The 27,849-nt window shown below is 53.2% G+C and overlaps 1 protein-coding gene and 1 long non-coding RNA gene across 2 annotated transcripts in view; one reads left to right on the forward strand and one right to left on the reverse strand.

Annotated features, from left to right (window-relative positions):
- The window catches only part of LOC135227662 (uncharacterized), a 35,906-nt gene extending 25,086 nt beyond the window's left edge, over positions 1-10,820 (reverse strand). Inside the window, exons 1-3 of the long non-coding RNA XR_010317849.1 lie at positions 10,741-10,820; positions 5,184-5,265; positions 4,622-4,827 (exon numbers count right to left, since the gene is read on the reverse strand). This is a non-coding gene — a long non-coding RNA (uncharacterized LOC135227662). The remainder of the gene's footprint in view (positions 1-4,621; positions 4,828-5,183; positions 5,266-10,740) is intronic.
- On the forward strand, positions 4,608-27,453 carry SPATC1 (spermatogenesis and centriole associated 1). Its single transcript, XM_023541595.2, has 5 exons — positions 4,608-4,818; positions 16,046-16,732; positions 16,847-17,311; positions 17,391-17,530; positions 26,908-27,453. The coding sequence occupies exons 1-5, from the start codon at positions 4,608-4,610 to the stop codon at positions 27,235-27,237; spliced, it is 1,833 nt and encodes a 610-aa protein (XP_023397363.1). The 3' UTR covers positions 27,238-27,453.
- The last annotated feature ends 396 nt before the right edge of the window (positions 27,454-27,849 follow it).

Consider the following 27,849-nt stretch of genomic DNA (forward strand, 5'->3'; position numbering starts at 1 on the left):
AGCAGCTAGTGTGATGGGGCAGGGTCCCTAAGGGGTAGCCCGTGAGCTGAGGTCTGAAGGAGGCATGGGGATTAACTGAGGGCATGGCTGGGGCAGTGAAGCTGGCAGCAGCATGGGGTGGGGGCAGGGAAAAGGCAGACCTCTGTGTTGGTGGCCAAGTGCCACACTCCCAACAGACTCTGCCTCCAGCCTCGACCTCAAGGGCCTTTCCTCTGCCCCTCTGCCCAGATCCAGATGGGCAGGGCCTGGAGAGAGAAGCAGGTTCCTACGCTCAGAGCACCTGCCTTCCCTCCCCCTCCAGACCAGTCTGGGGATGACTGGTTCCCAAGGAATCTAGGGGCACGTCTGTCCCAGACACACAGAAGGCCACTTAGCACCTTATGTGTTTCTACTGCTGGTCCACACCACACCTTTTCCAGCTTCAAGGGGGATTCTCTTAGAAAAAAGAAAAAAGGTCAAATGAAAATGCACTCATGCATTTATTGAGCCCCCACTATGTGCAGGGCCTGTGCTGGGCTCTGGGATACAAAACAGGGTGTGTGTGGCCCTGTCCTCCCCCAGGACGTTGCCTGACATCCCTCCCTCATAGCTGTGTAGACAGAGGCTGAAGCAGAGGGGTGAGGCTGCAGTGCGAAGAGAGAGTGAGCAGTTAGCATGCCCAGCTGTGCCCTGACCCCAACAGCTGAGAGTGTGGGGGAATGGCAGGCACAGCCGTGCTGGTTCCTTCCTCTGTCTATTACAGCAAAGCCTGGCATACAGCAGACACTCACCAAATGTCACAGTGGCCCTTTCACTGTGTGAGGTGGAGACAGAGAGAAGGAGGGGGCTCCACTGAGGGTCCCCCCTAGAGCTCCTGGCCAGCAGCAGGCTGTGACCTCAGGCTGGTCAGCCTGAGCAGCAGGCAGGATGGGGGTCACTTGCCCAGATAGCATGGCACAGATGGTCCTGGTGGACAGAGGTAAGATGGGGCTGGACTCGGGCAGGAGGCTCTAGATGAGAGACCCCTGGCTGTCACGGATTGAATTGTGCTCCCCAAAGAAGACATACTGAAGTCCTAACCTCTGTACCTGTGAATGTGACCTTGTTTAGGGAAATGGGAATTTTCTTTACAGATGTAATCAGTTAACGAAGTCATACTAGAGTAGAGTGGGTCCTGACCCTAATCCCTTCTGAGTGGCATTTTATAAAAAAGGACCTGTAACCCATTGCCATGGAGTCGATTCCAACTCATAGCAACCCTAAAGGACAGAGTAGAACCCCATACGGTTTCCAAGGAGCAGCTGGTGAATTCGAACTGCTGATCTGTTGGCTAGCAGCCAAGCTCTTAACCACTATGCCACCAGGCTCCACAAAAGAGGACAGACACGGAAAAAGAGACATGCACAGAGGAAGAAGCATGTTAGGATCCGTGGACAAATCAAGGAATGCCAAGAAATGCCCAGGCTGCCAGAAGCTGAGAGAGATGAGGAAGGATCAGAACCTAAAGCCAAGAGAAAGCAAGGGCCTGTGGGCTCCATGAATTCAGACTCCTAGCCTCTAGAACTGCAAGAGAGTAAGTTCTGTTCTTTAGAACTGCCCACTCTGGGCACTGCAGCTCTAGGAGGAGAGACACTGTCCTTCAGCAATTGTCTGCCTTGAAAGACAGTTTTAGAAGGAAGCTTGTTAAACCTGCCAAGAATCCAAAGCCAAGAGGCTCAGGGAGCAAAGATCCCTTACAGCCTCACCAAACTGGAACAATCAGCTGAATCTAATGAGGCAAATCCAAAAGGGGACAAACTGTGCAGAAGCCACCGGCCCAGGAACAGAGGGAGGGCTCTGACTCAGCACACACTGATGGGAAGACACTCAAGGAGGTGTGCATCGGATTCCAAATGAGTGTGCGAAGGGAGACACCAGCTGGACCTCAGCTGCATGGACACTGGGAGACGCTGGGTCCAATCACCCCCCTGCGGGGCTGATCCCTGCGGTTGGGTGTCCCATGCTGCCCTGAAGTGTGCTGCCCCAAAGCAATGTCCTCAAGGGGTTCAGACAGCTGGACCAAAGGCAGCATAGAGACCCAATGTCTCCCACGGCCCAGACTCACCCCCAAACACACAGTCCCAACTGGTGTGAATAAATTTTTCACCCTTGCTCTCCAAACTTTTGCTCAATCCCAAACTCAAAACTCAAACTCGACAGATCTGGATGCCAAAGGACACTTGTGTATAAACAACATAGCCCAAAACACGGCAAGCAAATTGGGATGAGGAGAAAATAAGAGTAGAGAGAAGCAATGAGGCCCAGAGGAGGGGCGTGCAGAGAAAGGAGCAGGAGGCTGAAGGGAATGCTCTGGGAGCCGGGGGGTCTTCTGAGGACATCTCCTACACCCTGCAGCTCCCAGAAGACCCATGGTGGCGGGGGCCTTAGCCATGGCCGGGTCGGGGGCTGTATCTGGCCTGGTGCCAGGCTCTGAGAGGAGAAGGGGGAAGAGAAGGGAGAATCCGTTCACTACCTCTGGTGGCCAGAAAGTCTCAGAAGAGCCATATGCCTGCTGCCTCCTGGACAGAGCTTCTCGGCTGCCTCAAGGGCGTCTCGCTCTTAGCAAGCACAGTCAAACCCGGCTCTTGGTAAACTTCCTTCCAAACTGGTCTTTTTCCTTCACCCCTCCTTCAACCTCACAAAGACCTATCCATGCCTGCTAAACAGTTCTCAGATCTGTCCACTTCTCCCCACTGCCACCCTCACCTCTTGGATGACCATAGCGGCCGCCTTAGTCTGCTCCGCACAGCAGTCTTTCCCTCTGATCTATCCCCACACCCCTTTCTTTGGAACCATTCAAGGACTTCCCGAGGCTCTCAGGTTGAAGATCCACGTCAGTGCACAGCCACAGACCTAACCCCTCTGCCCTCCCAGCACACACATCCACTCCCTGCACTCTCTGTGGTCCCCCACACGCCTTCTCTCAGTTCCCCCTGTGCAGTGCACCCCCCATGGCCAATGCACAGGCTGTCACTCTGTCGGAGAGCTTGTCCCCACTCTGCCCTTCACTTCATAATGTCAGCCATCACTTCCGCAGGGACGGCCAACTTCTCTGTGGGGTCTAATCCAAGCACCGCGTTTCTCCCCACATGGCCCAGCTGCAATGTGACTTTCCATGTGGCTATTCGATGAGTTCCTGCTTGCCGACTATACAGTAGGGCCTACTAGGCAGGGAAAATGCCTGAGTTTGAGCAGCACTGAACCTCATCTCCTATCACAGTGCTGCCACACAGCCAGCTCTCAGTGCATATGTGGAGGAAAAAAGCACCACTATGACGGGAAGCAGACAGCAAAGGTGGCACCAACCGGAGGAGAAGGCAGACAATAGGGTCAGGACAACAGGGAGAGAGCTGAGGGGACAATGGGAATGTTATACTGGGGTGCACCCCTGAACAGAGGGTGTGGGGGCCTGTCCCACTGAAGAGGGTGATGGCCTGGTCCAGGATCTGCAGTGGCTCAGCAGGATCACAGTCTCGGGCATCAGGGCGGGTGGGGGCTGGCCCCCCATTATGAGGTCCAGTGGAATGCTCAACTCAGGTTGCCCCAGCCTAGGCCGGTTTCTCCCCCTTTTGGCCCACCAGAATTCTGCTCTGATCTATCCCTGGACTTTCCCAGCCTCCTGGCCCCCAAAAAGGCCTGAGAGCTGCCACCCGCAGAACCTGGGGAGGTCACAAGGACATGGCATTCCTCAGCCCCCCAGCCAGTCCCACTGAGCTCTCTGCACAGACAGCGCTGAGAGAGAGGAGCGCGATGCAGACTGAGCGTCTGGAAGGGGAGACCTTGAGCTCTTGAAACCAGAAGAGGGATGCAGTCTTGGGTTCTTGAAGGCCTAAAGTCAGGAAGATTTGGAGGGGCTGCTGCCACCAGAGGATCTGGACCTAGAGGGTCCTTCATCATCAGACATGGGCAAGCTGAGTTGCAGGAAGCCAGGTGCTCATACAGGGGGCTCAGGGCCAACAATGCAGGCCTAGCAAGACCCTGAAGGCCTGGGATCAGAAGAAACCACAGGCAGGTGTCCCAGCCAGAGCGTCCCCAGAGGACACCAAAAGACTCATCAGGCAGGCCCAAGATTGAAGGAGAGGGGCGCCTGGCCAGGAAGTAGGTGGTGAGTTTTCATTCTATACTCAACAAACATCTCAACTACCTACCACACTGGCCTTAGGCACATCGCTGGATGCTGGGGGTCCCTGCCCGCACAGTAAAATGAAAGGAACAGCAACAGAGAGCACCGCAGAGACCTGTGGTAAGGGCTCCAACGGGGAGGGACCACCAGCTGGGACCTAGCACCCGCTGGTACCTTGTAGGCAGCGAGCAGCATCCAGGGGCGTGAGGCAGCTTCAGGGAGGAGCATCTTGAGAGCAGGGATGGCTAGGCAGAGCAGGGTCAGACATTCCAGGCAGAGGCCAGGCCGTGCACAAGTCTAGAGGCATAGGCAGCTGGGCCTGGCAGCCTCTGACCTCACAATACCGGCCCACTGGGCTGGCCTTGCAAACTCTGCGCCCGCTCCAGCCCGGGCCTCGCCCGGGGCCCTGGGCAGCCTCCAGGTGCAGTGCCCTCCTGCAGGCCGCACCTTCCCGCCACCCTGGGGCATGTCTCTGCTCACCAATTACGAGGGGCTGCGGCATCAGATTGAGAGGCTGGTGCGGGAAAATGAGGAACTGAAGAAGTTGGTACGGCTCATTCGGGAGAACCACGAGCTCAAGTCAGCCATCAAGACCCAGGCAGGCGGTCTGGGGATCAGCGGGTTCAGCAGTGGGCTCGGAGAGGCGGCCGCCAACCCGGCGCCACGCCAGGGCAACTGTAAGAGGCCTGCGTGCAAGGAGAGCGGGAGGGAGGGATGAGGCTGGGCCCAGAAGGGGCCTGCGGTGGGCAGGGGTTGGGAGCGCCATGAGAGAGGAGCAAGCTGACAGCTGACAGGTGGTGGCCCCCCCAGGAGAGGGAGGATGAGAACACACGGCCATCAGGACAACAGGGCAAAGCTAGACCCCAATCCCATTCACCTACTGTGGGGACTGCCCCTATCATAGCTCTCGGCTAAACTTCCCAGAAGCTCACAGACGGGGGCATTTCCCAGCTCTGCTGAGCCCAATGTGTTGCTGACCCTCAGCCTCCCCACCCCTTCCTATCCTCAGTCTTCCCTCCCCCATCCCTTAGCGCCCCCATACCTCAGCCTCAGTCCATTTCCACCCTCTTCCATTACTGCCCAGTTGGAGACAGCCAGGGGCACTGACAATACGGGCCTGGAAGCTAGGAAAAAAGTCAGGACTGAAGACCCAGGTCTGGGTACCACATGCGCGATGGAGAAGGGGTACAGAGCAGGGTGGGCAGGAAGGGTGGGCATAGAGTGGTTTGCCCTGGAGGTATCAAAGAGAGAACGACTGGGGCCACGAGGCGCAGGTGTGGCCTCGGGCGTCAGTGCTGAGATGGCGTGCTGGGGGAGCCCACCAAGGGCGAGTGGGGAGTAGATACCGCAGTTGTTCGTGCACACCCCCCTTACAGCCACCCTCCTGTCCTCTTGAAACGGAACGTCTCCATGCACCCTCGGGAACCCCCAATGATGTGCCTCCACCACATGCCCCCCACCTCTCCACTGTGCTGGGCCCACACCCCTGTCCTCAGTCAGGCTATGAAGCTCCCTCCTTTCTGCCCTTCCTGGTCTCTGCCCATCCGAGCCTCTACAGCTGGCAGCAGACTCCGAAAGGGTCCCAGTGGCCTCCTAGGTGCCACATCCTTCTCAGCCTCTGCTTTGCATTGGGATCGATTGCCCCTTCTTCCCACCCCTCTCTCTAAACATGCCACACACCCACCCCCAGCTCAGCTCCCAGCTCTAGGTTCAGCCCCTGCCCCTCCACCCACAGCCAGCACAGCATGTGTGGCTCAGCGCTCATCAAGTGGCCAGCTCCCCTGTGAGAGGGCCTATGGCCAATGAGTGCCTACAACATAAAAAAAAAAACAAAAAAAAACTCATCACCTTGGAGTCCATTCAGACTCATAGCAAACCTATAGAACAGAGTAGAACTGCCCCCATAGGGTTTCCAAGGAGCGCCTGGTGGATTTGAACTGCCCACCTTTTGGTTAGCAGCCTTACTTCTTACCCACCACGCCACCAGGATTTCTGCCTGCAACTTAGCTGGCTCCAAACTAGATGTGTTTCTGACAGAGCATTTGAGCCTTTCCACTGGGACACTCAAGCCCCTGGAGTCTGTTCTCACCCCCTCCTCTCCTCTTGTTCAGGCTCAAAGCCTTTTTCTCTCACTCCTGACAGCCACCTCCACCCAGCTCCCCCTTACTGATCCCAATTACAAGCACACAAGTCCTGCCCCTTTTAAAGTTTATACCACCAAGTACTCTAAGATGACAGATAGGGAACCAAAAGAACACACATAGGGGAGGAAAACAGTCAAGAAAGCTAGGAAACTAGACTCTGGGTTCTGACTCCATGCTAACCAAGTAGGCCTTCTCCTCTTGTTTTGATTCTTAACGGAATCTTTGAACCACTTCAGATCTTGAAATGCCCTGGGGGCCAAGGACACGGCTTAGGCCAGGTTCTGGAGAAGGGGAATCGCAGCCAGTGGTGGTGAGGTGGGAAAGGGCGTTGCAAACAGAGGACACGCTTAGGCAAAGCCTGGAACTTGGGAGTTACAGGAATGACAAGCAGATTAGTGTGGTTAAAGTCTAGGCTCTGTGTGTGTACGTGTCTGTGCGCGTGCACATGATAAGTGAGTGTGTGTGAGTGTGATATGTGTGGAGTACGTGTGGCATGTGTATGTGCACAAAGTGTGTGTGTGAGGTGTGCGGGAGTGTGGTGCGTGAGCGTGTTTGTGTAAGTCTGTGTGTTGTGTGTTTGTGATATGTGTAACTGTATGATGAGATGTGTGGGGGTATGCGTATGGGTTTGTGAAAGTGGAATGTGTGTGAGTGTATGGGTGTTTGAGTGTGTCTGAGTGTGCTTTGTGTGACTGAATGTGTGAATGTGTGTTAAGTGTGTAAGTTGTATGCTGTGTGTGTGTGTGAATGGGGCATGTGAGAGCACATTTGCATGAGTGTATGAGTGTGAATGTGTGTGAAGTGTGTGTGTGGAATGTGTATTTGTGTGGAGTGCAGTGAGTGTGTTTCTGAGTGTGAGTATACGTGTGGGTGGCTGTGAAGTGTATGAGTGTGTTTGCACGTTTGTGTGACTGTGTGAATGTGTGAGTGTGTGGTATGCACAAATGTGTGTGGTGAATGTAAGTATGGTGTGTGAGTGTATGTGGAAGACGTGTAATTGCATTCATGTGTGAGTGTGGAGTGTCTGTGAGTGAGTATATGGTGTTTGTGTTGTGGTATGTGTGAGTATATGTGCTTGAGTGTGTGCTTCAGGTGATGGTGAGTTTGAGTGTGTTGAGTGTGTTAAGTGTGTGTGTGGCATATGGGTTTGTGGTGTGCATGAATGTGTGGTTGCGAGTGCGTTGAGTGTGTATCGGTGTGAGAAGGTGTGATGTGTGTGTTTGTGTACTATGTGTGTGTTTAGGAGTGTGCTACGTGTGTGTGTGGATATGTGAACGTGTGTGTCAGCATGTGTGTGAGTGTATGTGGTATGTGAGTGTGTATTAGTGTGGGGGTTGTGTGTAGTGTATGGTGTGAGTTGTGTGGTGTGTGTGTGTGTGTGAGTCAGCATGGTGTGTGGTGTGCATGTGATTGTATGTGAGTGTGTGCTGGACCCGGTGAGTCGTGAGTGACAAAGCTAGAGAGGTCAGCAGGGGTCCCAAGGACTGTGAATGACATGCTAAGGAGCTTGGACTTGATCCTAAAAGCGATAAACAGACACTGGTGGTTTCAAGCAGAAAGTAGTCATGTTTGTGCCCCAAAAGACCATTCCAGCTGCCGTGGAAGAGATGGACTTGAAGGAGACCAGGGCGAGGTAGGGAGGCCAGTTACACTGAGGCTGTTGCGGTCCATCTCAGTAGAAGATGATGGTGGCATGAACTAGATGGTGGAGACACACTGAGTTAGGTTATTCAGTAGGAAAAGCAGACACCCTAACTGCTGGGGAGTGAGAGATGAAGAGGAAGCTTCCAGGGTGTCTGCTGCCTGATGGGGTAACTGGGCGACTAGTGGTGACACATCTGAGACTGTAGAACACACCATCCCCATCTCCAGCAAAAGTGAATTCCTGTACAGTGCCTCTTCCTCTGGACACTTCAGTGGCGTCATTGGGGGAGTGGGGGGGTCCTATTGCACTGGGTGACACTGTCAGAGGGGGTGACACTAAAATGACTGTCTATAAAAATATTCCTGTAGTTAGCTATAACAACAAAAACATTTTTCATAAGACCAGCTTACATGTATTAATATACCGACAAGGCTAAAACTCTATGTTAATTTACTTTTTGAACCTTCTAAAGCGCTCTGGTCAGAGCTGTCGTTATTACTCAATTACAATGAGCTTCGAATCACGTGGTTTCATCTTTACACACTACAAGCACGCACTGTTTTCATTGCTGCCGGTGTTTTTACAGTTGCTGATTTTGTCAAATTTTTCCGTGTTTTAAACTACGATATTGGGTAATTAATATTTGTGAACCCATATCAATAACTTTTTTGAGGATAAAGTAGTAATTAAGGGAAAGGGACTGATATACAGGAATTGCTATTTACAAGAAACACTGGTACAAAAAATTTACTAAAGATTCTGTGTGGTCTGGTATCGGAGGAAGTATGGGGGGGGTGACACCATGAGTTACTGCACTGGGTGACACAACCCTAGTGATGCCACTGGGCTACTTCCTCATCCTGGATATTCCCCCGCCCATTCCCTATGACTGCCCCTCCTCTTGGGGTCAGCCTCTTATTCTCCGTTTTCTCTGAGTATTGAACCTGACCTTCAGTTCCCCTCACTCTGGGCCCACTCTTCTCCCTTGTGCTCTTGTACACAGTCCTGTCTCCTAAGTTCCCTGGTCCAGAGCTTGGGCCCATCTCACTCAGGAGGGACACAGGAGTAAAGGCAGCTTGAGAGATGTGGTCATAGCATGGACGCATGGGCTGCGGGGGCTCACAGCATGTGCCCCATGCCCCTCACAGTTCAGGACTGAGCCCAGGTCTGGAAGAGGAGGGCACAGGATGAGGGTCAGGGCTGGGGCTGGCTCTCAGCCTGGGAAGGAATTCCAGGAATTCTAAGTTCAAACCTGACCTTCCAGGGTGTTACAAAGGATTATTTGTCAGGGTAAGAAGATAGGGCATAACATAACAGTTCTAACGAAAACTTTAAAATATTTCGACATATGGTATGTGGGCCTCCATTTGTGCTCTTGCCCAGGTCCTGCAAATGTTAGGGGTGCTCCTGGGAGGAGGAAATGGAGCTTTGGAGGAAGAGAACAAGCTGTATTTTGGACAAGTTGACTTTAAGACTTCCATGTAACATCTGCGTAGAGTGTCTACGAAGCGGTGGCTGTATGAGCCTGAAGCTCAGAGGAGAGATCAGGGCTAGAGAAGAGATTCAAGAGTTGGTGATAAGTGAAGCCACAGGACGGGTGAGACTGTCTGGGAAGAGTATACAGGAAGAGGAAAAGAAGGCTACAGGACAAGTCTCGAGTGAGGACAGGCAGAGGAGGAGCTGGCAGAAAAGGCAATGGGAACTTCAGAATGTAAGGGAAGGGAAGTCAAGAGACAGCTTCAAAGTCTGCCAAGAGGTCAAGCAAGAAGAATACTGAAAATGTCCACAGTCTAATGACTGGAACCATTAATGACCTTGGTTAGAGGGATGCCGAGATAGGTGGGAAAGGCAGACTAGAGTGAGGTGAAGACTGAAGGAGGAAATGGAGATAACAGATGGTGACATTAGTCCAGGAAGTTTGGCCATGAGGGGGAGGAGAAAAAGCAATAGCTGGAGAGGAGCAGGGAGTCAAGAGGATGAGACAGATGGTCAGAAGAGAACAGGCAGTCAGGATGGTAGAATGAGTCAGGAAAGGACAGGTGGTCAGGAGGGGACATGCAGTCAGGACAGGACAGCCAGTCAGAAGGGAACAGGTGGTCAGGACAGGGGAAGTGGTCAGGAGGGGACAGGTGGTCAGGACAGGACAGGCAGGTGGTCAAAACCGGGCCTTTATCTCTGCTTTTTCCACCTGGCATGCCCTCCCCACTTCTCCCTCGACTAAGCCCACCTGCCTCCCCAGCCCCCCATTGTCCTCTTTTGGGGGTGCAGGCTGGTGGGGGCTTCCTGGGCAGGGGGCAGCCTGCCTCCTTTTTTCAGTAGGGTTCTTTACCACTCCTTTCCACCCCATCCACCCCTCTGTCCTGTCCCCCACACCTCTCAGGGGCTGTCCCTACCCTCATCCTTCCCCCCTTACCTTCCGGCAGGGTCCTGCCCCCCCCCAGGCCCCACCTTCCCCTCAGGGCCCGACCCCTCCTCAGGTCCCGTCCACCTCCCTCAGAGACTTTACCACCCCTCTCAAGACCCCATCCTCCCACTCAAGGCTGTTCGCCAGCCTCAGGTCTTGAACTCATCTCAGGCCCTGTCCGCCCTCAGGTCCCATCCTCACCTCAGGTCCTGTCCCCTTAGGTCTCATCTTCACCTCAGGTTTCCTCCCGTCTTAAGCCCCGTCCCCTCCCTTCAGGGCCATCTCCTCTTCAGGGCCCATTCCTCCCCTCGGCCCTGCTTTCCCTCCGCCCACACCTCTGTCTCTCTCTCCAGCCCGCCACACCTCCACCCCTTTCGGAATCGCGCCCATAGCCGCCCTGGCTCACCAGCCTACCAGTCGCCCTCAGTCGGTCTCTTCTCCAGGACCTCACCAGTCCGGGCCTCAGCTTCCCGCCCAAACGCCCGGCCCCGCCCCTAGCCCCGTCTCCGGCCCGGGCCTCGCCCGACGCTCAGGCCCCGCCCCCGGTGTCAGGCCCCGCCCCTGGCGTCAGGCACCGCCCGCCGCCCGCCGCCCGCCGCCCGCCGCCCGCCGCCCGCCGCCCGCCGCCCGCCGCCCGCCGCCCGCCGCCCGCCGCCCGCCGCCCGCCGCCCGCCGCCCGCCGCCCGACCCGCGTCCTCTCGGCCCTCCGGCCGGCGGCCCCCGGCGCCTCAGATCCCGGGCGGCCTCCGTCTCCGCGCGTGGGCCGGGGTCTCCGGGCGCCGTCCCGCCCGTGGAGCCTTGGAAAACCGGGACGGGCCGGGGCCTCCGGCCTCCGCGGGGGTTGCGTGCGGCGGGCGGGGACGTTGTCGGTCCGCGGAGACGCGGAGGCCCGATGGCCGTGTGGGCGGAGGCGGCTCCCGACCGAGCGGCTGTGGAGACCGGCGCGTCCCGGCGGGCTCCGAAGTGACGGGGAAGAGCCGGCGCGCAGGTCGGGTGGAAAGCGGGAGCTCCTTCAACAGTTGAAGGCGCTGGTGAATTTAAGACCTTGGCTTTTCTTCTTAACTCCAGTTGTCTGACGGAACAAACCTTTCTGGACCCGCAATAATTTCATCTTCCACATAAAGTGTATAAATGCAGAGATTCTCGAGTTCTCTTCAATATTCTAGTGCTGTACCTCAACCTTGGAAGATTTCCAACCCACAAATCTAAATCACTTACAAATCTGTTAAAGTTAGAAGAAGTGCTCGCTTGTACGTTTTACGTCAGATTACAAGGCTGTGGGACTCGGCCTCCCGTCTGAGGAGCATGCTGGTTGTAGATCTCCCACGACAGATTGGTTCCTTCTGGCAGTCCATGGTGTGTGTGTTCTGTACTCTTAGCCAACACCGTAATTCAGAGGCGTAATTCAGAGGCGTCAGTTCTCCAGTCTTCCTTGTTCGCTGTCAAGCTTTCACGTGCATGTTGAAATTTTCTTGAGGCAACTGAAAATAAGGTCAGGCACACCTTAGTCCTCAAAGTGACATCTTTGCTTTTGAACACTTTAAAGAAGTCTTTTCCTGCAAATTGGCCCAACGCAATACGTCCTTTGATTTCTTGACTGCGGTTTCCATGGCCATTGATTGTATATTCAAGCAAAATGAAATCCTTGACAATTACAAACTTTTCTCCATTTATAATAATGTAGCTTATTGGTCTGTTGTGAAAATTTTTGTTTTCTTTATGTTCAGCTGTAATCCATACTGAAGGCTGTGGTCTTTGACCTTCATCAGTAAGTGCTTCAAGTCCTCTTTGCTTTCAGCAAGCAACGTTGTGTCATCTGCGTAATGCAGGTTGTTAAAAAAAAGCCCTGGAATTCCCATTCTTTGCAATATTATCCATAATTTGTTATGACACACACAGTCGAATGCTTCTGCCTATTCAAAAAACACAGGCAAACATCTTTCTAGTATTCTCTGCTTTCAGCCATGATCCATCTGACATCAGCAATGATATCCCTCGTGCCACATTCTCTTCTGAATCTGTCTTGAATTTCCCTGTCAACATACTGCTGCAACCGTTTTTTAGTTATCTTCAGGAAAATTTTAGTTGCGTGTGATTTCGATATTGTTCAATAATTTCTGCGTTCTGTTGGATCACCTTTCTTTGGAATGGGAATACGGATCTCTTCAAGTCAGTTGGCCAGGTAGCTTTCTTCCAAATTTCTGGGCATAGACAGTGGGTGCTTCTCGTGCTGCATCCATGTGTTGAAACATCTCAATTGGTATTCCATCAATACCTACAGCCTTCTTTTTCACCAGTGCCTTCAGTGCAGCTTGGACTTCTTCCTTCAATACCATTGGTTCTTGATTATATGCTGCCTCCTGAAATGGTTGAACATTAACCAGTTCTTTTTGTTACAGTAGCTGTGTATTCCTTCCATGTTCTTTTTTTTTTTTTTTCACAGATCATACTCACAGTTATGATGTTTATTAGGGCAGTAACAGTTACAATTCAGGTTCAGGAATGCTCAGGGTACAGTTCTTCCATCAAGACTTCCATGTTCTTTTGATGTTTCCCACATCATTCAATATTTTGCCCATGGAGTCCTCTAAAATTGCAATTTGAGGCTTGAATTTTTTTCTTCAGTTCTTGCAGCTTGAGAAATGCCAAGGGTATTTTTCCCTTTTGGTATCTAACTCCAGGTCTTTGCACATTTCATTATAATACTTTACTTTGTCTTCATGAGCTGCCTGTTAAAATCTTCTGTTCTGCTCTGTAAAAACAGCTTGGGGGCCACAAGGGGGAGGGAGAACCAAGATCAGCAGCACAAGGCTGACTCCTTTGGGGTGGAGGCCAAACAAGCCTCCTTTCTCCACCGTCTTTACTAATTCTAACACCAACCGTCCTTCACAGAGCACTCTCTACTTCCCTGCTGGGTTTGATAATTCATTGCAGCAGTGGTTCTCCTTCCCACCGAGGCTCGAGGCTCCTTGAGTTCTTCCCCACATTTGGCCCTGGTTGTTTCCTCTCTTTCAGATTCTTCCTCTCCATGGGCTGCCTCTCTTTGGCCCACAAACATTATCGTCTCCTTACTCCTAAATAAAAAATGTCCATGAAATCAAAACTAAACTTATAAAGGAAAAGAGTAGTTGATTTGATTATTGTAAAAATGACAAAGTGGCAGTGTCTGGCCACCTCTAACTTCAGAAGGGGAAGAAGACTCAAAATCAACAGCCCAAGGCTGATTCCTGTGAGGCGGAGGTCAGACATGCCTCCTCTCTCTGCCATCGTTACCAATTCTGACACCAGCCATCCCTTCTACAGCACTTTCTACTTCTGTGCTGGGTTTGATAATTCATTCCAATAGCCACACAGGACTTCCAGACTATACTCACAATCATGGGGTTTATTAGGGAAGGAAGACTTACAATTCAGGTTCAGGAATGCTCAGGATACAGTTCTTCCATCAGGACAGCCTGTTCTCAGCCATGTTCGCAGGCACGCCTCTCCCCGGCCCTAGGCCTCTCCCCAAAAGCACTCAGCTTTCTCCCCCCGTGGGCCAGGAAGCCCGCAGAGCCGTCTCCTGCTGCCAGGTCTCTCCTGCCACCGCTTCTCACAGTCTTCAGGGTTACAGGTTGCTCTCTCTCTGTCTCCTGCTTCTAGGAGCTTCTCAGCACAGGGATCCAGCGTCCAAGGGCGTGCTGGCTCCTGGCTGTTCTTCCTTGGTGTCAGTTGGACCCCTTCCTTCTTGCCTCTGGAATGACTCATTTCAAGCCCAGCAGGATGGCGAAACTGACCAATCCCCTCGGTGGGCCACAATTACTCTATCTGCACAGCCCATTCAATCACATGGGTGGGAGTTACAAGACCATGGCAAGAAAGGCCACACGAAAGCAAGTGATTCATTGCACTGCAATTATGTAATTTAAATTTATTCATTTGAAAAAAGAAAATTTAGAACTCAAAAGGCAAATGAAGCAGCGGGACACCTTACAACATGCGCTGGGTGAGGACCAGCAGAGAGTTAAGTAACATGTCAGACACTTCCAGGTGCATGTCGGAATATTTCTGGGAGGTTCTAAAAAAAGGAGGTTTGGCCTTGAGCCTCTGAAATGTCCATTTCCAGAAAAATCAATAATAAATATTTGTGTAGTAGTATTGCTTGTTGGTGGGGGAAACTGGAATCCATTTAAATGCCCAACAATCGGAAAAGGCTCCATGAACAACGGCACATTCACAAGGGGAGTCTCAGCTGCCACAATACCAGCTGTTTCCAAGGAGGGACCCTGCTGGAAGCAGTGAGGTGCACCCAGAGCGGAGAAGCTGAATTCAAAAGACCGCCGACCCCCACCTGTTCACACACAGCCAGGACTGAACTCGGCCTTTCACTGACAGTCAGTCCGTGAAACACAGCCATGCCCACTCATTTGCATCCTCTCTGAGGTGAATTCTGGATTTGACAGCAGAGTTGAGTGTTTGTGACAGAGAACACATGACCCACAAAGAGGCCAGAAATATCTGCCATCTGGTCCTTTACAAGGAAACGCTGGTGGCATAGTGGTTAAGTGCTGCGGCTGTTAACCAAAAGGTCGGCAGTTCAGATCCGCCAGGCACTCCTTGGAAACTATGGGGCAGTTCTACTCTGTCCTATAGGGTCGCTATGAGTTGGAATTTACTCGAAGGCAACAGGGACAGCCCTTTACAAAGAAGGTTTCCTGACCCCTGTGCTGTGCAAACACATGAAGAAAGTCAAGACAGGACAGATCCTTACCTTGCGGTGACTGGACCAGCTGCGGTGCTGACTTTGACCTGTCTGTATTCCCATTTTTCCCTATAATGAACATTACTGCTTTTATCACAATACAAAGTGAATGGGGAGGATTTCAATTAAATTGCACACCCTCCAAAACTTCCTTGCACTTGCTGCTTCCTCGTCCCCCACAAGCTGCTGTGCCTCCAAGGAGTCTTCCCTCAATCCTACCCAAACAGTGGTGAGTGGGTTCTCCCCGGAAACCCACCCAGGGGTCCAGAAGGGTGAAGCCTATGAAGTAGGTGTCATAGGGGCTACTCCTCTCAGCTGCGCCTGCACTCCCTGTCACCAAGCAGACCCTGAGCACACCCAGCAGGAGCTAACCCCCCACACCTGTTCTAGCTCTGGCCTCCCTGAGGGGCCCCTACCTTGTGAGTTGAGCTTCTCCCCCCAGAGATGGTGGTCAGGAGGCCCAACCCCACTCCTCCCTGAAGGGAACAGTGGGGCCAACTTGGTGACCTGAGAGTCGTGCCGGGTGACACCCTCCTTGTGGGGACACGGAAGGCACCAGCAGCTCAGAGCAGTGGGCAAATTTGGGGGGCATCCCCATGGCTGGGAGAGCCGGTGATGAGAGATGTGTGCCTGGGACTGAAGGGCGACTTGAGCTAAGGAGGGACCAAGGAGCCCACAGAGGATGGAAAGGAGGGGGTCTCTCGCAAAGGACAGAGGGGAGGGGTGCCCACAGAGGGCAGAGGCGGGGAGGCCCAGCAGAGAACAAGGGGAACGGAGCTGGGGAGCCCTGCAGGACAGAGAGGAGGGGGGCTGGGTAGATGCCCTTGGACATGACTCTGGCCCACCCAAGACCCAAGGTCACAGAGGTAAACTGGTCCCTAAGGGCACCCATCTAGTTGGGGACAGCCCATCCCTGCCCTCCCATGAAGGGGGCTGCCTGAGTGTCAGCACTCTCTCTGTGTCTCCCCAGATGTCTTTCTGCCCCCATCCTCGGCAGCAGCCAACCAGCCAGGCCTGGAAGATGTCGGGATGGTAGCCCTGGCACCCCTGGCTGACATGTTGAGCAGCCCGCAGCCCAGCCCTGCAATGGGCTCCATCGTGAACCCCCTGACAGGCCAGTTCAGCGCGCTGCTGTCCGGCTCCGTGCCCATGTCACAGAATAACCAGCTCAGCAGCCTCCTGGGTAGCCCAATGGCAGTGCCCCCGGCTAGCACATTGGCCAGCTCCCTGGGCCTGCCTTCGACCAGCCCCTTGAGCAGCCACCTGACCAGCACAGTGGCAGTGCCCCCAGCAGGCACGCTGACCAGCTCCCTGGGTCTGACATCCACTGGCCCCCTGACTCCAAGCAGCCCTATGGCGGTGCCTCCAGCGGGCACGCTGACAACCTCCTTTGGGCTGACTTCGACTGGCCCCCTGACTCCAAGCAGCCCCGTGGCAGTGCCCCCAGCTGGCACACTGACCAGCTCCCTGGGTCTGACTTCCACTGGCCCCCTGACTCCAAGCAGCCCCCTGCTTGCCCCCACGACGGTCCCTCTGGCTGTACCTCAGAACCTGCTGGCCAACCCCATGGGCAACCTGGTGCTGTCGGAGCCCACGCGAAGGTGCTCCTCTGGGCGCCACCCCTCAGCAGGCTCAGGGCCTGCCGCTCCTTCAAAAGGTAACAGGTGTGGGAAGGAAGGGATGGCAGGGTGCCCTGGGGAGACGCAGTGGGGCAAGTCCCAGTCCGCTTGGCTCTGACCCTCCTCCTCTCACCCCCCCACCACGTCCCTAGTCCTGATGTCTGCTGAGCACCCCCGGCCGTCCCAAGACCTGCAGACCCACAGCGTGACATTTGTGGGGGCACCTATCCAGACATCCACCCCCATCGGCCCCACCATGGCCTTCTCCTATGGCGTCTCGGACCCCCAGACCCAGCCCAGTGCCCCCCAGGGGCAGGTAGTCCCTGGCCCTGTCTGTGACTCCTCAAGTGCCTGCTCCACCACCCCTACTCCTGCCCCCCAAGCTGCTGCTGCCAACCACACTTCCTCAAGCACGACCCACATCGCCCACGCCACCACCCACTCCCCCACACGGGCTTTGCTCACCCTCAACTCCCCAACTCCCACATCGTCCTCCCCAGCTTCAGTCAACGACGCCCGGGGGTCTCGAACCTCAGAAACATCACGGAAAAGCATCCTGGATCTGGAGCGAAAGCTGGCCCACCGCAAGGCCAGCAAGTTCCCTGACAGCCCCCGAGGTGAGTGACTGGGGCTGCTGTGGCTCCTCCGACTGTGCCCGCAGGGTGGCTCCTCTGACGACACCTGTCTCACCCTCAGAGTCAAAGCAGCTGGCCTGGGAGCGGCTGGTGGGGGAGATTGCCTTCCAGCTGGACCGCAGGATCCTGTCCAGCATCTTCCCAGAGCGCGTGCGTCTTTATGGCTTCACTGTCTCCAACATTCCCGAGAAGATCATCCAGGTTGGTGGCCGCCTGCAGGGATGGGGTGTGCGGGCCCTCAAGGGGTCTTTGGAGGCCCTACCAAGGCCAAGCGAGTTGGAATCTGAAGGGTCCCTAGGATGATGGAAGCACAGTTCGTAGTCCAAGGGGCCAGAGAGTGTCCCAACTAGTCCTGCAGCAGGAGCAGCCCATGCCCAAGCCAGAGAAGGGGAGGGGAGGGGAGGATGCAGGGTACCACAGGCCACTCTCCCCGTTTGCCTCCTTTGGTGGCCTTAGGGTGGCTGGACAGCCTCAGGGTCATTGAACGGCCTTGGGGTAGCCTTGGGGTGGCCAGGCAACCTCAGGATCCTACGCCCTCGATCCAAGGCTGCACAGCCCATAGTGCACAGTCGCCCTCCTCCACCCGAACCTGCACAGCCAAAGGCCTCTCCCTGGCCCTGTGGGTCCCTGCGAGGGTCACTGGGGCTTCAGGGGACGCAGGTCCCTGAGCCCTCAAGCAGCTGGCTGCCTCGTCTCCAGGGACCTCAGGCCAGGGCTCATTCAGTGTACTCCCAGGACGCCATCCACGTCCTCCTGCGCCTGTGGAGGGGCATGGAGAGAGGAAGCTTCCCCTAGGGACCGTGGCCGCCACAGCGCAGCCTACAGAGGGTTGCTCCCTCCTCCTCCGCACAGACAGGGGGTGGGACCCCCCTTGGGAGGCAGCGTGGGTGGGCAGTGACCCAGCCTATCCTCTTGGAAAGCAGCTTCTCTGTATTCCCCTCCTCTTTCTCTCTTAAACCAAAAAAAAAAAAAAAAAAAAACCAAACCCACCGCCCGTCGAGTGGATTCCGACTCATAGCGACCCCATAGGACAGAGCAGAACTGCCCCATAGAGTTTCCAAGGAGTGCCTGGTGGATTTGAACTGCCAACCTTTTGATTAGCAGCCGTAGCACTTAACCACTACACCACCAGGGTTTCCCTTTCTCTCTTAGGTGGTTTTTATTCTGGATTTGAGACCCTCTGTGTATAATATAGAAGGAACCCTGATGGCACAGTGCTTAAGCACTGACTGGGCTGCTAACCGAAAGGTCGGTGGCTGGAATACGAGTTACTTATGGGTCCGAGAAATGATTATCGAGCCAGGTGTGAAGCACCTCTTCCTTTTGGAGAGGTGTCCTTTGTTGTAGGATTTCCATTTCCACGTGGTCAAGATTATCCGTCTTTTCTTCTATTTGTGCTCTTCCTATCTTAAGAAATCCTTCCCTCTCAGAACCAAAAACAAAGCCGTTGAGTCGATTCTAACTCATAGTGACCCTATAGGACAGAGTAGAACTGCTCCATAGGGTTCCCAAGGAGCAGCTGGTGGATTCAAACTGCTGACCTTTTGGTTAGCAGCCCAGCTCTTAACCACTATGCCACCAGGGCTCCTCCCTCTCCAAAGATCCTAAAGATACTCTATAGTTTCTATTTTCTAAATAATTATGTACTTTCTTCTAACGGTATAAAGTTTAGTTTTTACACTGCTGCATCGTTAATTCACTATATGATAACTGTGGATGATGTAAGGTGAAGAACAGCTTCGCCCCATGTATGGACACCCCAGCCCTAGCACCAGAGGCCAGCAAGGACACAGGTGGCCCACTCAACTAGGACCGAGGGAACAGAGTTACTACAGGGCAGCATGGAAGGACCCTACCAGGGACAGAGCAGCCGTGGCGGGTAGACTGAGTGGGCAAGGAGGGGTGGCCAAGACCAGAGGCAAAAAGGGCTGGGTGGACAGGGCCCCCGCCGGAAGGAGCTGAGACCTTCCTTCAAGGGGCAGAGCTGGCCCAGGTGACCCCATAGGGAGGGAGCCCATCCTCCCACCTCCTCATGGGCCCCCCGTGACTGAGTTCAACCAGAAGCTGGAGGACATGAGAGTCCACAGGTGTGGTCCTTTGAATCAGCCCCCCAAAGCTCAGTGCAGGCAGGGAAGGGTGGAGCAAGGTGGGGGCAAAGGGAAGCGGCCCAGCCCCACTGCTCAGTAAGGCCCCTGGGCACATCTACGGTTCTGAGTCTGTGTGGCTCTGGTCTGCTGCTCTGTCCTGCATCAGTTCCACACTGTCTGCAACACTGGAGGGTGGAGGAGCTCCGGGCCTCTTAGGGCCAGCCCTCCCACCTTGCTCCTCTTTCAACTTCTCTTGGCAATTCTGGACACTCTGCTCTCCAATATGGACTCTAGGGTCAGTCCGTCAAGTTCCAGGGAAATCCCAGTTTCCATTTTGGGTAGTTGTGCACTGGTTTCTAGATTAACCTTTGCAGTGCTGGTTATTCCTCAGCATCACTTCTGTTGCTCCTTCCAGGGGGCCTCTCCTGGACTTGCTTCTGGTTGATGACTCTTGATGGCGTCCAGGAGTGCTGCCTCTGCAGCTCTTCCCAAATGCATCCTGCTGACGGCTATTTAAAAATCACAACCAATGTTGTAGAAACACGGCTATTTATGTCTCTAAAATGCAGCATCTGATGTTCCTTTGGCAAAGACGACACTTAATTACAGTGTGACTCTAGCAGTCCACATAGAAATTAGATATCGCGCTGTAAAAAGAAGTTTGCTATTGTGTAAAAAAAAAAAAAAAGGCAGTTCAAATAGGAGATTATAAAAATGCATCGATCTTTAATGCAGGAATTGGCTGTGCAAGAGCTCTACTGCCTCTCACAGAATTCCCTTTTACTTGGCATGCGAGTTACTGGTCACACCATAGAGTTAACAGTCACAGCACTAGATGCAACTCTTTAGGGAGGAGGCAAGAAAATCGTATTCATTTCCTAGGGCTGCCATAAAAAAGCCACAAATTAGGTGGACACAGATCAACCCATGACACCTGGTGATATCCAGATTTGGGTCATTGGCTCCATGAGCACTGTGTAGCTTTATATCACAAGGCTGAAAGGGATAACATAGTCCCATTACTCAATGAGCACTCGTTGATTTTCTTCATTGAACTTATCTTTTTTATGACTTCACAGACAATTATGCCATCTTTTAAGCCCAACTATAAAGTTTTGCTGAAGATTATTCAAAAGTGGTTGCAGCAGTACATCGACAGGAAACTGCCAGAAGTTCAAGCTGCATTCAGAAGAGGACATGGAACCAGGGATATCATTGCTGATGTCAGATCTCGGCTGAAAGCAGAGAATACCAGAGGGTTTACCTGTGTTTTATTGACTATGCAGAGACATTCGACTGCGTGGATCATAACAAATTATGGATAACATTGCAAAGAATGAGAATTCTAGACACTTAATTGTGCTCATGAGGAAACTGTACATGGACCAAGAGGCAATCATTTGAACAGAACAAGGGGATACCGCATGGTTTAAAATCAGGGAAGGTGTGCGTCAGGGCTGTTTCCCTTCACCATACTTATTCAATCTGTATGATGAGCACATAATCCGAGAAGCTGGACTGTACAAAGAAGAACGGGGCATCAGGACTGGAGGAAGACTCATCAGCAACCTGCGATATGCAGATGACACGGCCTTGCTTGTTGAAAGAAGACGTGAGGCCCTTACTGATGAGGATCAAAGACCACGGCCTTCAGTATGGATCACACCTCAGCATCAAGAAAACAACGTTGGTCCTCACAACTGGACCAATGAGCAGCAGCATGATAAATGGAGAAAAGATTGCAGTTGTCAAGGATTTAATTTTACTTGGATCTGTAGTCAACACTCATGGAAGCAGCAGTCAGGAAATCAAACGACACATCACGTTGGGCAAATCTGCTTCAAAAGACCTCTTTAAAGTGTTAAAAACAAAGCTGTCACTTTGAGGACAAAGGTTCACCTGACCCAAGCCATGGTGTTTTCAATCACCTCAAATTATGCATGTGAAAGCTGGACAATGAATAAGGAAGACTGAAGAATTGACTCCTTTGAATTGGCAAAGAATTTTGAATATACCATGGACTTCCAGAAGAATGAACCAATCTGTCTTGGAAGAAGTACAACCGGAATGCTCCTTAGAAGCAAGGATGGCGAGACTGCGTCTTACATACTTTGGACATGTTGTCAGGGGGGATCCATCCCTGGAGGAGGACATCGTGCTTGGCAAAGTAGAGAGTCAGTGGAAAAGAGGAAGACCCTCAACGAGATGGATTGACACAGTGGCTGCAACAATGAGCTCAAGCATAATAACAATTGTAAGGATGGCGCAGGACCGGGCAGTGTTTCATTCTGTTGTGCATGGGGTCACTATGAGTCGGAACCGACTCAATGGCACCTAACAACAACAATAATAGCTTGCATATTGTCTTGGTTTTTCTGTACAGACAAACATATTGCCTACAGATAAGGACAGTTGCAACTCTCTTCTAATTCTCCAATCTACTTTCTTTATTGTCTTAGTTATCTAGTGCCGCTATAATAGAAGTACCACAAGTGGATGGCATTTTTTTTTCTTCTTATTGTGCTTTAAGTGAAAGCTTACAAATCAAGTCAGTCTCTCGTACAAAAATTTATTTGCACCTTGCTTTATACTCCTAGTTGCTCTCCCTGCAACGAGACAGCATACTCCTTCCCTCCACTCTCTATTTTCATGTCCATTCGGCCAGCTTCTGATCCCCTCTGCCCTCTCTTCTCCCCTCCAAACAGGAGCTGCCACAACTGGATGGCTTTATCAAACAAAAATTTATTCTCTCACAGTCTAGGAGGGTAGAAGTCCAAATTCAGGGTGTCAGCTCCCAGGGAAGGCTTTCCTTTTTTGTCAGTTCTTGGGGAAGGTCCTTGTCATCAATCTTCCCCTGGTCTAGGAGGTCTCAGTGCAGGGACCCCGAGTCCAAAAGACATGCTCCACCCCTGATGCTTCTTTCTTCATCACATGAGTTCCCTCTCTCCTCTGCTCACTGCTATCTTTTATGTCTCGAAACAGATTGATTTGAGATACAACATAATCCCGTAGATAGAGTCCGGCCTCATTAACATAACTGCTTCTAATCCTGCCTCACTAGCACCACAGAGACAGGATTTAGAACACATAGGAAAATCACATCAGGTGACAAAATGGTGGACAATTATACAGTACTGGGAAGCACCGCTTAGCCAAGATGACACACATTTTTCGGGGACATAATTCACTTCATAAGATTTATCGTCATACCTTATAACATCTAAATTCCCAGGTACGGTATCTAACAGGAGTAGATCTGATATGGGTAACCTCACCCACCCAGTTTCACCATTATGTATGATGTGTGTTCCAGGCTTTTTGACGGATCATCTTTAGGAGACGGATCAACCAGATTCTTTGTTGCAAACAACAAAATTCACACCAGCTGATTTTAGCAGAAAGGGGTTTATTACAAATGTTTAGGCGGTTGGAGAATCACCAGGAAGGACACAGAATCAGGGGTATTTGCTATATGGCCAGGAGAAATGCCAGCACACCAAAGGACTTTTCTATCGGGCACACCATTACCACCACTGCCCCAGAGACATTTGGTACAGCTCTCCCTGAAGACCCAGGACTGTGGTCCTTCTGCTCCCAGAAAACCTGCTCTCTCTGCCTGGGCCACCTCCTCAAGATGCTCACTTCCACCTACCAGTTCCACCCACGTGCCTGTGCTCGTTGGAAACCCGGGTCAGGGGGTAGCTATAGCTGCAGGGGAGTCTTAAAAGGTGATTTTAGCTTCCAGCTTCATGTAGTTCAGGAAGGCAACAGAAGGCACTCGAACACATGCTGGGTGAGCCAATTGCAGCAACTGCCACATCAGATTAGGAAGTTTTCTTTCTGTTCCTCATTGCTGAGTTTTTATCTAGAAAGAATGTCAAATTCTGTGAAATGCTTTTTCATTCTTTCATTGAGATGATCACGTTTTTTCCCCTCCTTTTATCTTCTAACCTGTAAAGCCGTTACATTAGAAGACTGATGGTAAACCACAGCAGTCACTGGTATAAACCTTGCTTAGACACAATGAATTGTTTTTCCTGCACTGGTAGGCTGTCTTAGTCACCTAGTGCTGCTGTAACAGAAATACCACAAGGGGATGGCTTTAACAAAGAGAAATTTATTTCTTCACAGTAAAGTAGGGTAAAGGTCCAAATTCAGGGTGTCAGCCTCAAGGGAAGGCTTTCTCTCTCTGTCGGCCCTCTCATCAGTCTTCCCCTGGACTAAGAGCCTCTCCACACAGAGACCCCAGGTCCAAAGGATGGGCTCTGCTCCTGGCACTGCTTACTTGGTGGTATGAGATTCCCCCCTCTTTGCTCACTTCCCTTTCCTTTTTATCTCTTGAGAGATAAAAGGTGGTGCAGGCCGCATGCCAGGGAAACTCTCTTTACATTGGATCGGGGATGTAACCTGGGTAAGGGTGTTACAATCCTATCCTATCCTAATCATCTTTAACATAAAATTACAGTCACAAAATGGAGGACAACCACACAATACTGGGAATCAGGGCCTAACCAAGCTGACACAATTCTGGGGGGACACAATTCAATCCATGACAGAGGCTCAGTTGTAGCTTTCCTTTGCTAGTTAGAGGTGCTGCTTCAGGAAGCCAGGAGTTAGGTCTCTGGGTGACACATACTGTTTGCTCTATGCTACTAACCAAAAAGTTGACAGTTTGAATCCATCCAGTTTGCTGTGGAAGAAAGGCCTGGCAATCTACCTCTGTAAGATTACAGCCATTGAAAACCTACAGAGTACAGTTCTGCTCTGAAACGTGGGGTCCCCATGAGTCAGAATGGACTCCATAACGGGTTTGGTTTCGGCTTTTAATTTCTCCACAGGGACATTCAGGGCCCTGGTCTCCCTCTCCCCACCTCCTGGGCAACTCAGCCCCGGGGGCGGAGCTTGGTTCCCCAGGGGGCAGAGCTCACAGCCATAGTCTCAGCCCGTTGGCTCCGACCTCACCAAGGATGCGGAGAAGGAGACGGGAGGCAGGCGGGAGAACTGCCTGGGGCTCTGTGGCTGCCTAACTCTCAAGTGAGACGCGTCTGCTTTGTCCGGCTTCATCCCGCTGATCCTCTCCACTGAGTCTTTAGAGCCTGTTTCCCGATGTCCTTCTTTCTGTTTCCTTAAGATTTACTTTGTTATTTTTGGAGATTTACTGTTAATCTACTTTCTCAAGTTGAACACCTAACTCTTTTTTTTTACACATTTGTTTTTAAATAAATACGCGTAGGGCAACGAAGTACTCTCTAATGAGGGAGATACTCAAAATGTTTAACACCTGGTACAACATGCGCACCAGGCAGAGCGGACACTGGCCTAGGAGAAGATGTGGCAGCCGAGTCGGCTACTATCTCCCGCTGGTTCCGAGACACTGCAGCCCCCCACGTGTGCCCCATATGTGCCCCGTGCATGCTTGCTGAGTGACCAGCCTGCCCTGCGTCCCACAGGCTACACAGGAAGGCTTGTGCCTGGCTCAGGTCCAAATGTTGGTCGGCCGCATTTGATTTCCTCTTTAACGCATAAGTCCATTAACCCCCAGTGCCGTCGAGTCGATTCCGACTCATAGCAACCCTATAGGATAGAGTAGAACTGCCCCATTGAGTTTCTAAGGAGCGCCTGGAGGATTTGAACTGCCGACCCTTTGGTTAGCAGCTGTAGCACTTAACCACTACGCCACCAGGGTTTCCAATTAGGATTTAAGAGCCTATCACCTGAGGGGCATTTGGCTCCATTTCCCCCCCATAATTTTTTTTATTGTGGTAAAATACGCATAAGAAAATTTCAGTGTACGTCCAGGTGGCATTAGGTACAGTAACAGGGTGGTGTGGATGTACTTAATCACCACTATTTCCAGGCCTTTCACTTCATCCCAAACAGAAACTCTGTGCTCCTCAAACAGTAATGTCGTTCCCCGCTCCCACCACCTCCTGGTAGCCTCTAATCCACTTCCTGTCTCTACACCTTGCCAGCAGGTAAGTGAGACCACACAATATTTGTCCTTTTTGTGTTTGGCTTGTGTCAGTGAGCACAATGATTTCAAGGTTCATCGACGTTGCAGCATGTGTCGAAACTCCGTTCCTTGTTATGGCTGCATAACATTCCATTGTACAGGGGTGCGCTGGCAGTGGGCCCCCACTCCTCACAGGGGTTGGGGCTTAAAGATGCCGTCCCACTCTACTTAGTGCATCAGGGGATCACTGGCTGCAAGCTCACCCACCACCCACACGTGTGCTGAGCGCCTGTGGTCTGTCCAGCCAGGGCCTAGGAATAGGGGATAGAGGGAGAAATCTCAGGGCCACGAGAAGCCCAGAGCTGGGGAGCTGGCATGTGCCCAGGTGGCTGGCCAAGCAGCAGCAGCAGCGAGAACAGGGCACTGGAACACCATGGAGGAGCCTGCTCTGCCCATATTGCTCAGCGAACACCCGGGGAGGGGGCAGGGGAGTCATCCCAAGAAGGTGCCGCTGAAGAACTTGGGCGACAGAGTGTGGGGAAGCACGTTCCCAGCAGGGAGGGAACCAGCATTGGGGGCATATGGGGGATAGTGTGGCACATTGGAGGGGCCGGATCGGGGACAGCCTGCAGGCCAGTCCTGGCCTGAGAGTTGGGCAATGGGGAAGTATAGCAGGGGTCAGACTGGGAGAGGCCCATCCAAGGAGGACTTCAGACCCATTGCTCTCCCAGCCACGCAGAGAGGCAGTCTGGAGGCTGGAGCCACCTCCATAGACTACAGGCTACATCATTTGCAGAGCTCAGTGCATATGAAAATGGGGGGATCTTGTTCAAAAATTACTAAGAATTCAAGATGCAGCAGCAGAGCACTGAGCCAAGAGAGGAACCTTCTGATAGTGGCCCATGTGACTGGCTGGTGGCAGTCAGGGACGCTGATGGAAGGGAGGACCAAGAGGTCACTGTCTGGCTGGGGGACACAAGCAGTGAAGAAGAGGGTAGGAACCCACAGGGCAGGACCCCAAGCGGGCAGGGTAGAGGCGGTGGAAAGCCAGAGGGAGCTCCCTCCCCAGGCTCTGGGCCTGGAGTCAGCAGTTCAGTGTGTGTATTGGGGAGGAAGGGAAGTCAGAGGAGCTGATGATGGAGCCCGGTGTGATGGAAAAGGGACCTGGAGAAGAGGCTGAGGGGTAGAGTGGAGAGCAGGAGGTCAGGGAGATTCCAGGGGTGTCTCCGGGGTCAGGCAACCTGGGGGCACTGGGAGGCACTGTGGGTCCCTGCCACCCCCACTGTCTTTCCTTCACCTCTGGACTCCCACCCATGATCCCTGTTCTGCTCCCCTGCCCTCAGCTCAGCCCCAAATCCCTGGTGGTGGGGGGGAAAGGACAGGGAGGGGGCGTCCCCTCATCCCCTGGACTGAGACTCCGCTGGGCAGCTGTGGGCCCTCCCACTCAGGCCCAGCCCACCCAGTGGGCTCCCCCTCAGCACCTTCCCCCTCCATAGTCCATGTGGGCAGGAGGGGCCCTGATGGCTGTGTCCCCACAGGCTTCCATGAACCCCAACGACCACAAGCTGGATGAAGAGCTGTGCCAGACACTCACACAGCGCTACGTGAGCATCATGAACCGGCTGCAGAGCCTGGGCTACAACGGGCGGGTGCACCCGGCACTGACCGAGCAGCTGGTGAACACCTATGGCATCCTGCGCGAGCGGCCCGAGCTGGCCGCCTCAGAGGGCGGCTCTTACACTGTGGACTTCCTGCAGCGTGTGCTGGTGGAGACCGTGCCCCCCAGCATGCTCACTGACGCACTGCTGCTGCTCTCCTGCCTTAGCCAGCTGTCACATGATGACGGCAAGCCCATGTTCATCTGGTGACGCTGGCACGTGGCCGGCCCCACCTGCCCCGTGCCCCGGGTGCAGCCAGTAAAGCTCCCACGGCCACTGGCCGCTGGCCTCTGGGCCCTCGCCGGCACTCTGATGGTGCTGCTTCCTCTGGGGAGCTCGCCATTGCTCCCCAGCGCCCATTGGTCCTGCCTCCCTTGGGGTCCATGCCCACCCTGGGCTCCCTCCACGAGAGCCTTGAAACTCAGGTTCACCCCAAGGCTTCCTCCTGTCGCCTGGTGGTGGGCACAGAGTGCACCCGAGCCTCATAAGAGCCAAGTAGGAGGCCGGGAGGAGCTGGCAGCAAAGGGCTGTGGCCCACGGCTCTGTGCCCACCTGCAGCACCTGCTGGGGTGCAGAGCTGAGACCTCGGGGAGCAGGACCAGGATGTGGGTGTGGGAGGCCCTCCCCCCTATAGGCAGGGACAGGACTCCCAAAGAGGGGGCAGAAGGAAGAGGTGAGAGGGATAACAAGGAGAAAGCAGTTACACCGAACCTAGGTGTGGGGCAACCCAGGGAGGTGGGGCCCCTTGCCAAGGCATCTGAGGTCCCAGAAGAGGGGGCTAACTCCCGATGCTGCCTGCAGATCCCAGATGGGGACTCAGAG

The sequence above is a fragment of the Loxodonta africana genome, chromosome 14, assembly GCF_030014295.1.
Source record: "Loxodonta africana isolate mLoxAfr1 chromosome 14, mLoxAfr1.hap2, whole genome shotgun sequence".
NCBI lineage: Eukaryota > Metazoa > Chordata > Mammalia > Proboscidea > Elephantidae > Loxodonta > Loxodonta africana.

Coding starts and splice junctions, on each gene's coding strand:
- SPATC1 (XM_023541595.2), top strand. CDS start 4,608: ATGTCTCTGCTCACCAATTACGAGGGGCTGCGGCATCAGATTGAGAGG. Junction 4,819..16,045: donor GGCGCCACGCCAGGGCAACT/GTAAGAGGCCTG, acceptor GTGTCTCCCCAG/ATGTCTTTCTGCCCCCATCC. Junction 17,531..26,907: donor TTCCCGAGAAGATCATCCAG/GTTGGTGGCCGC, acceptor GTGTCCCCACAG/GCTTCCATGAACCCCAACGA.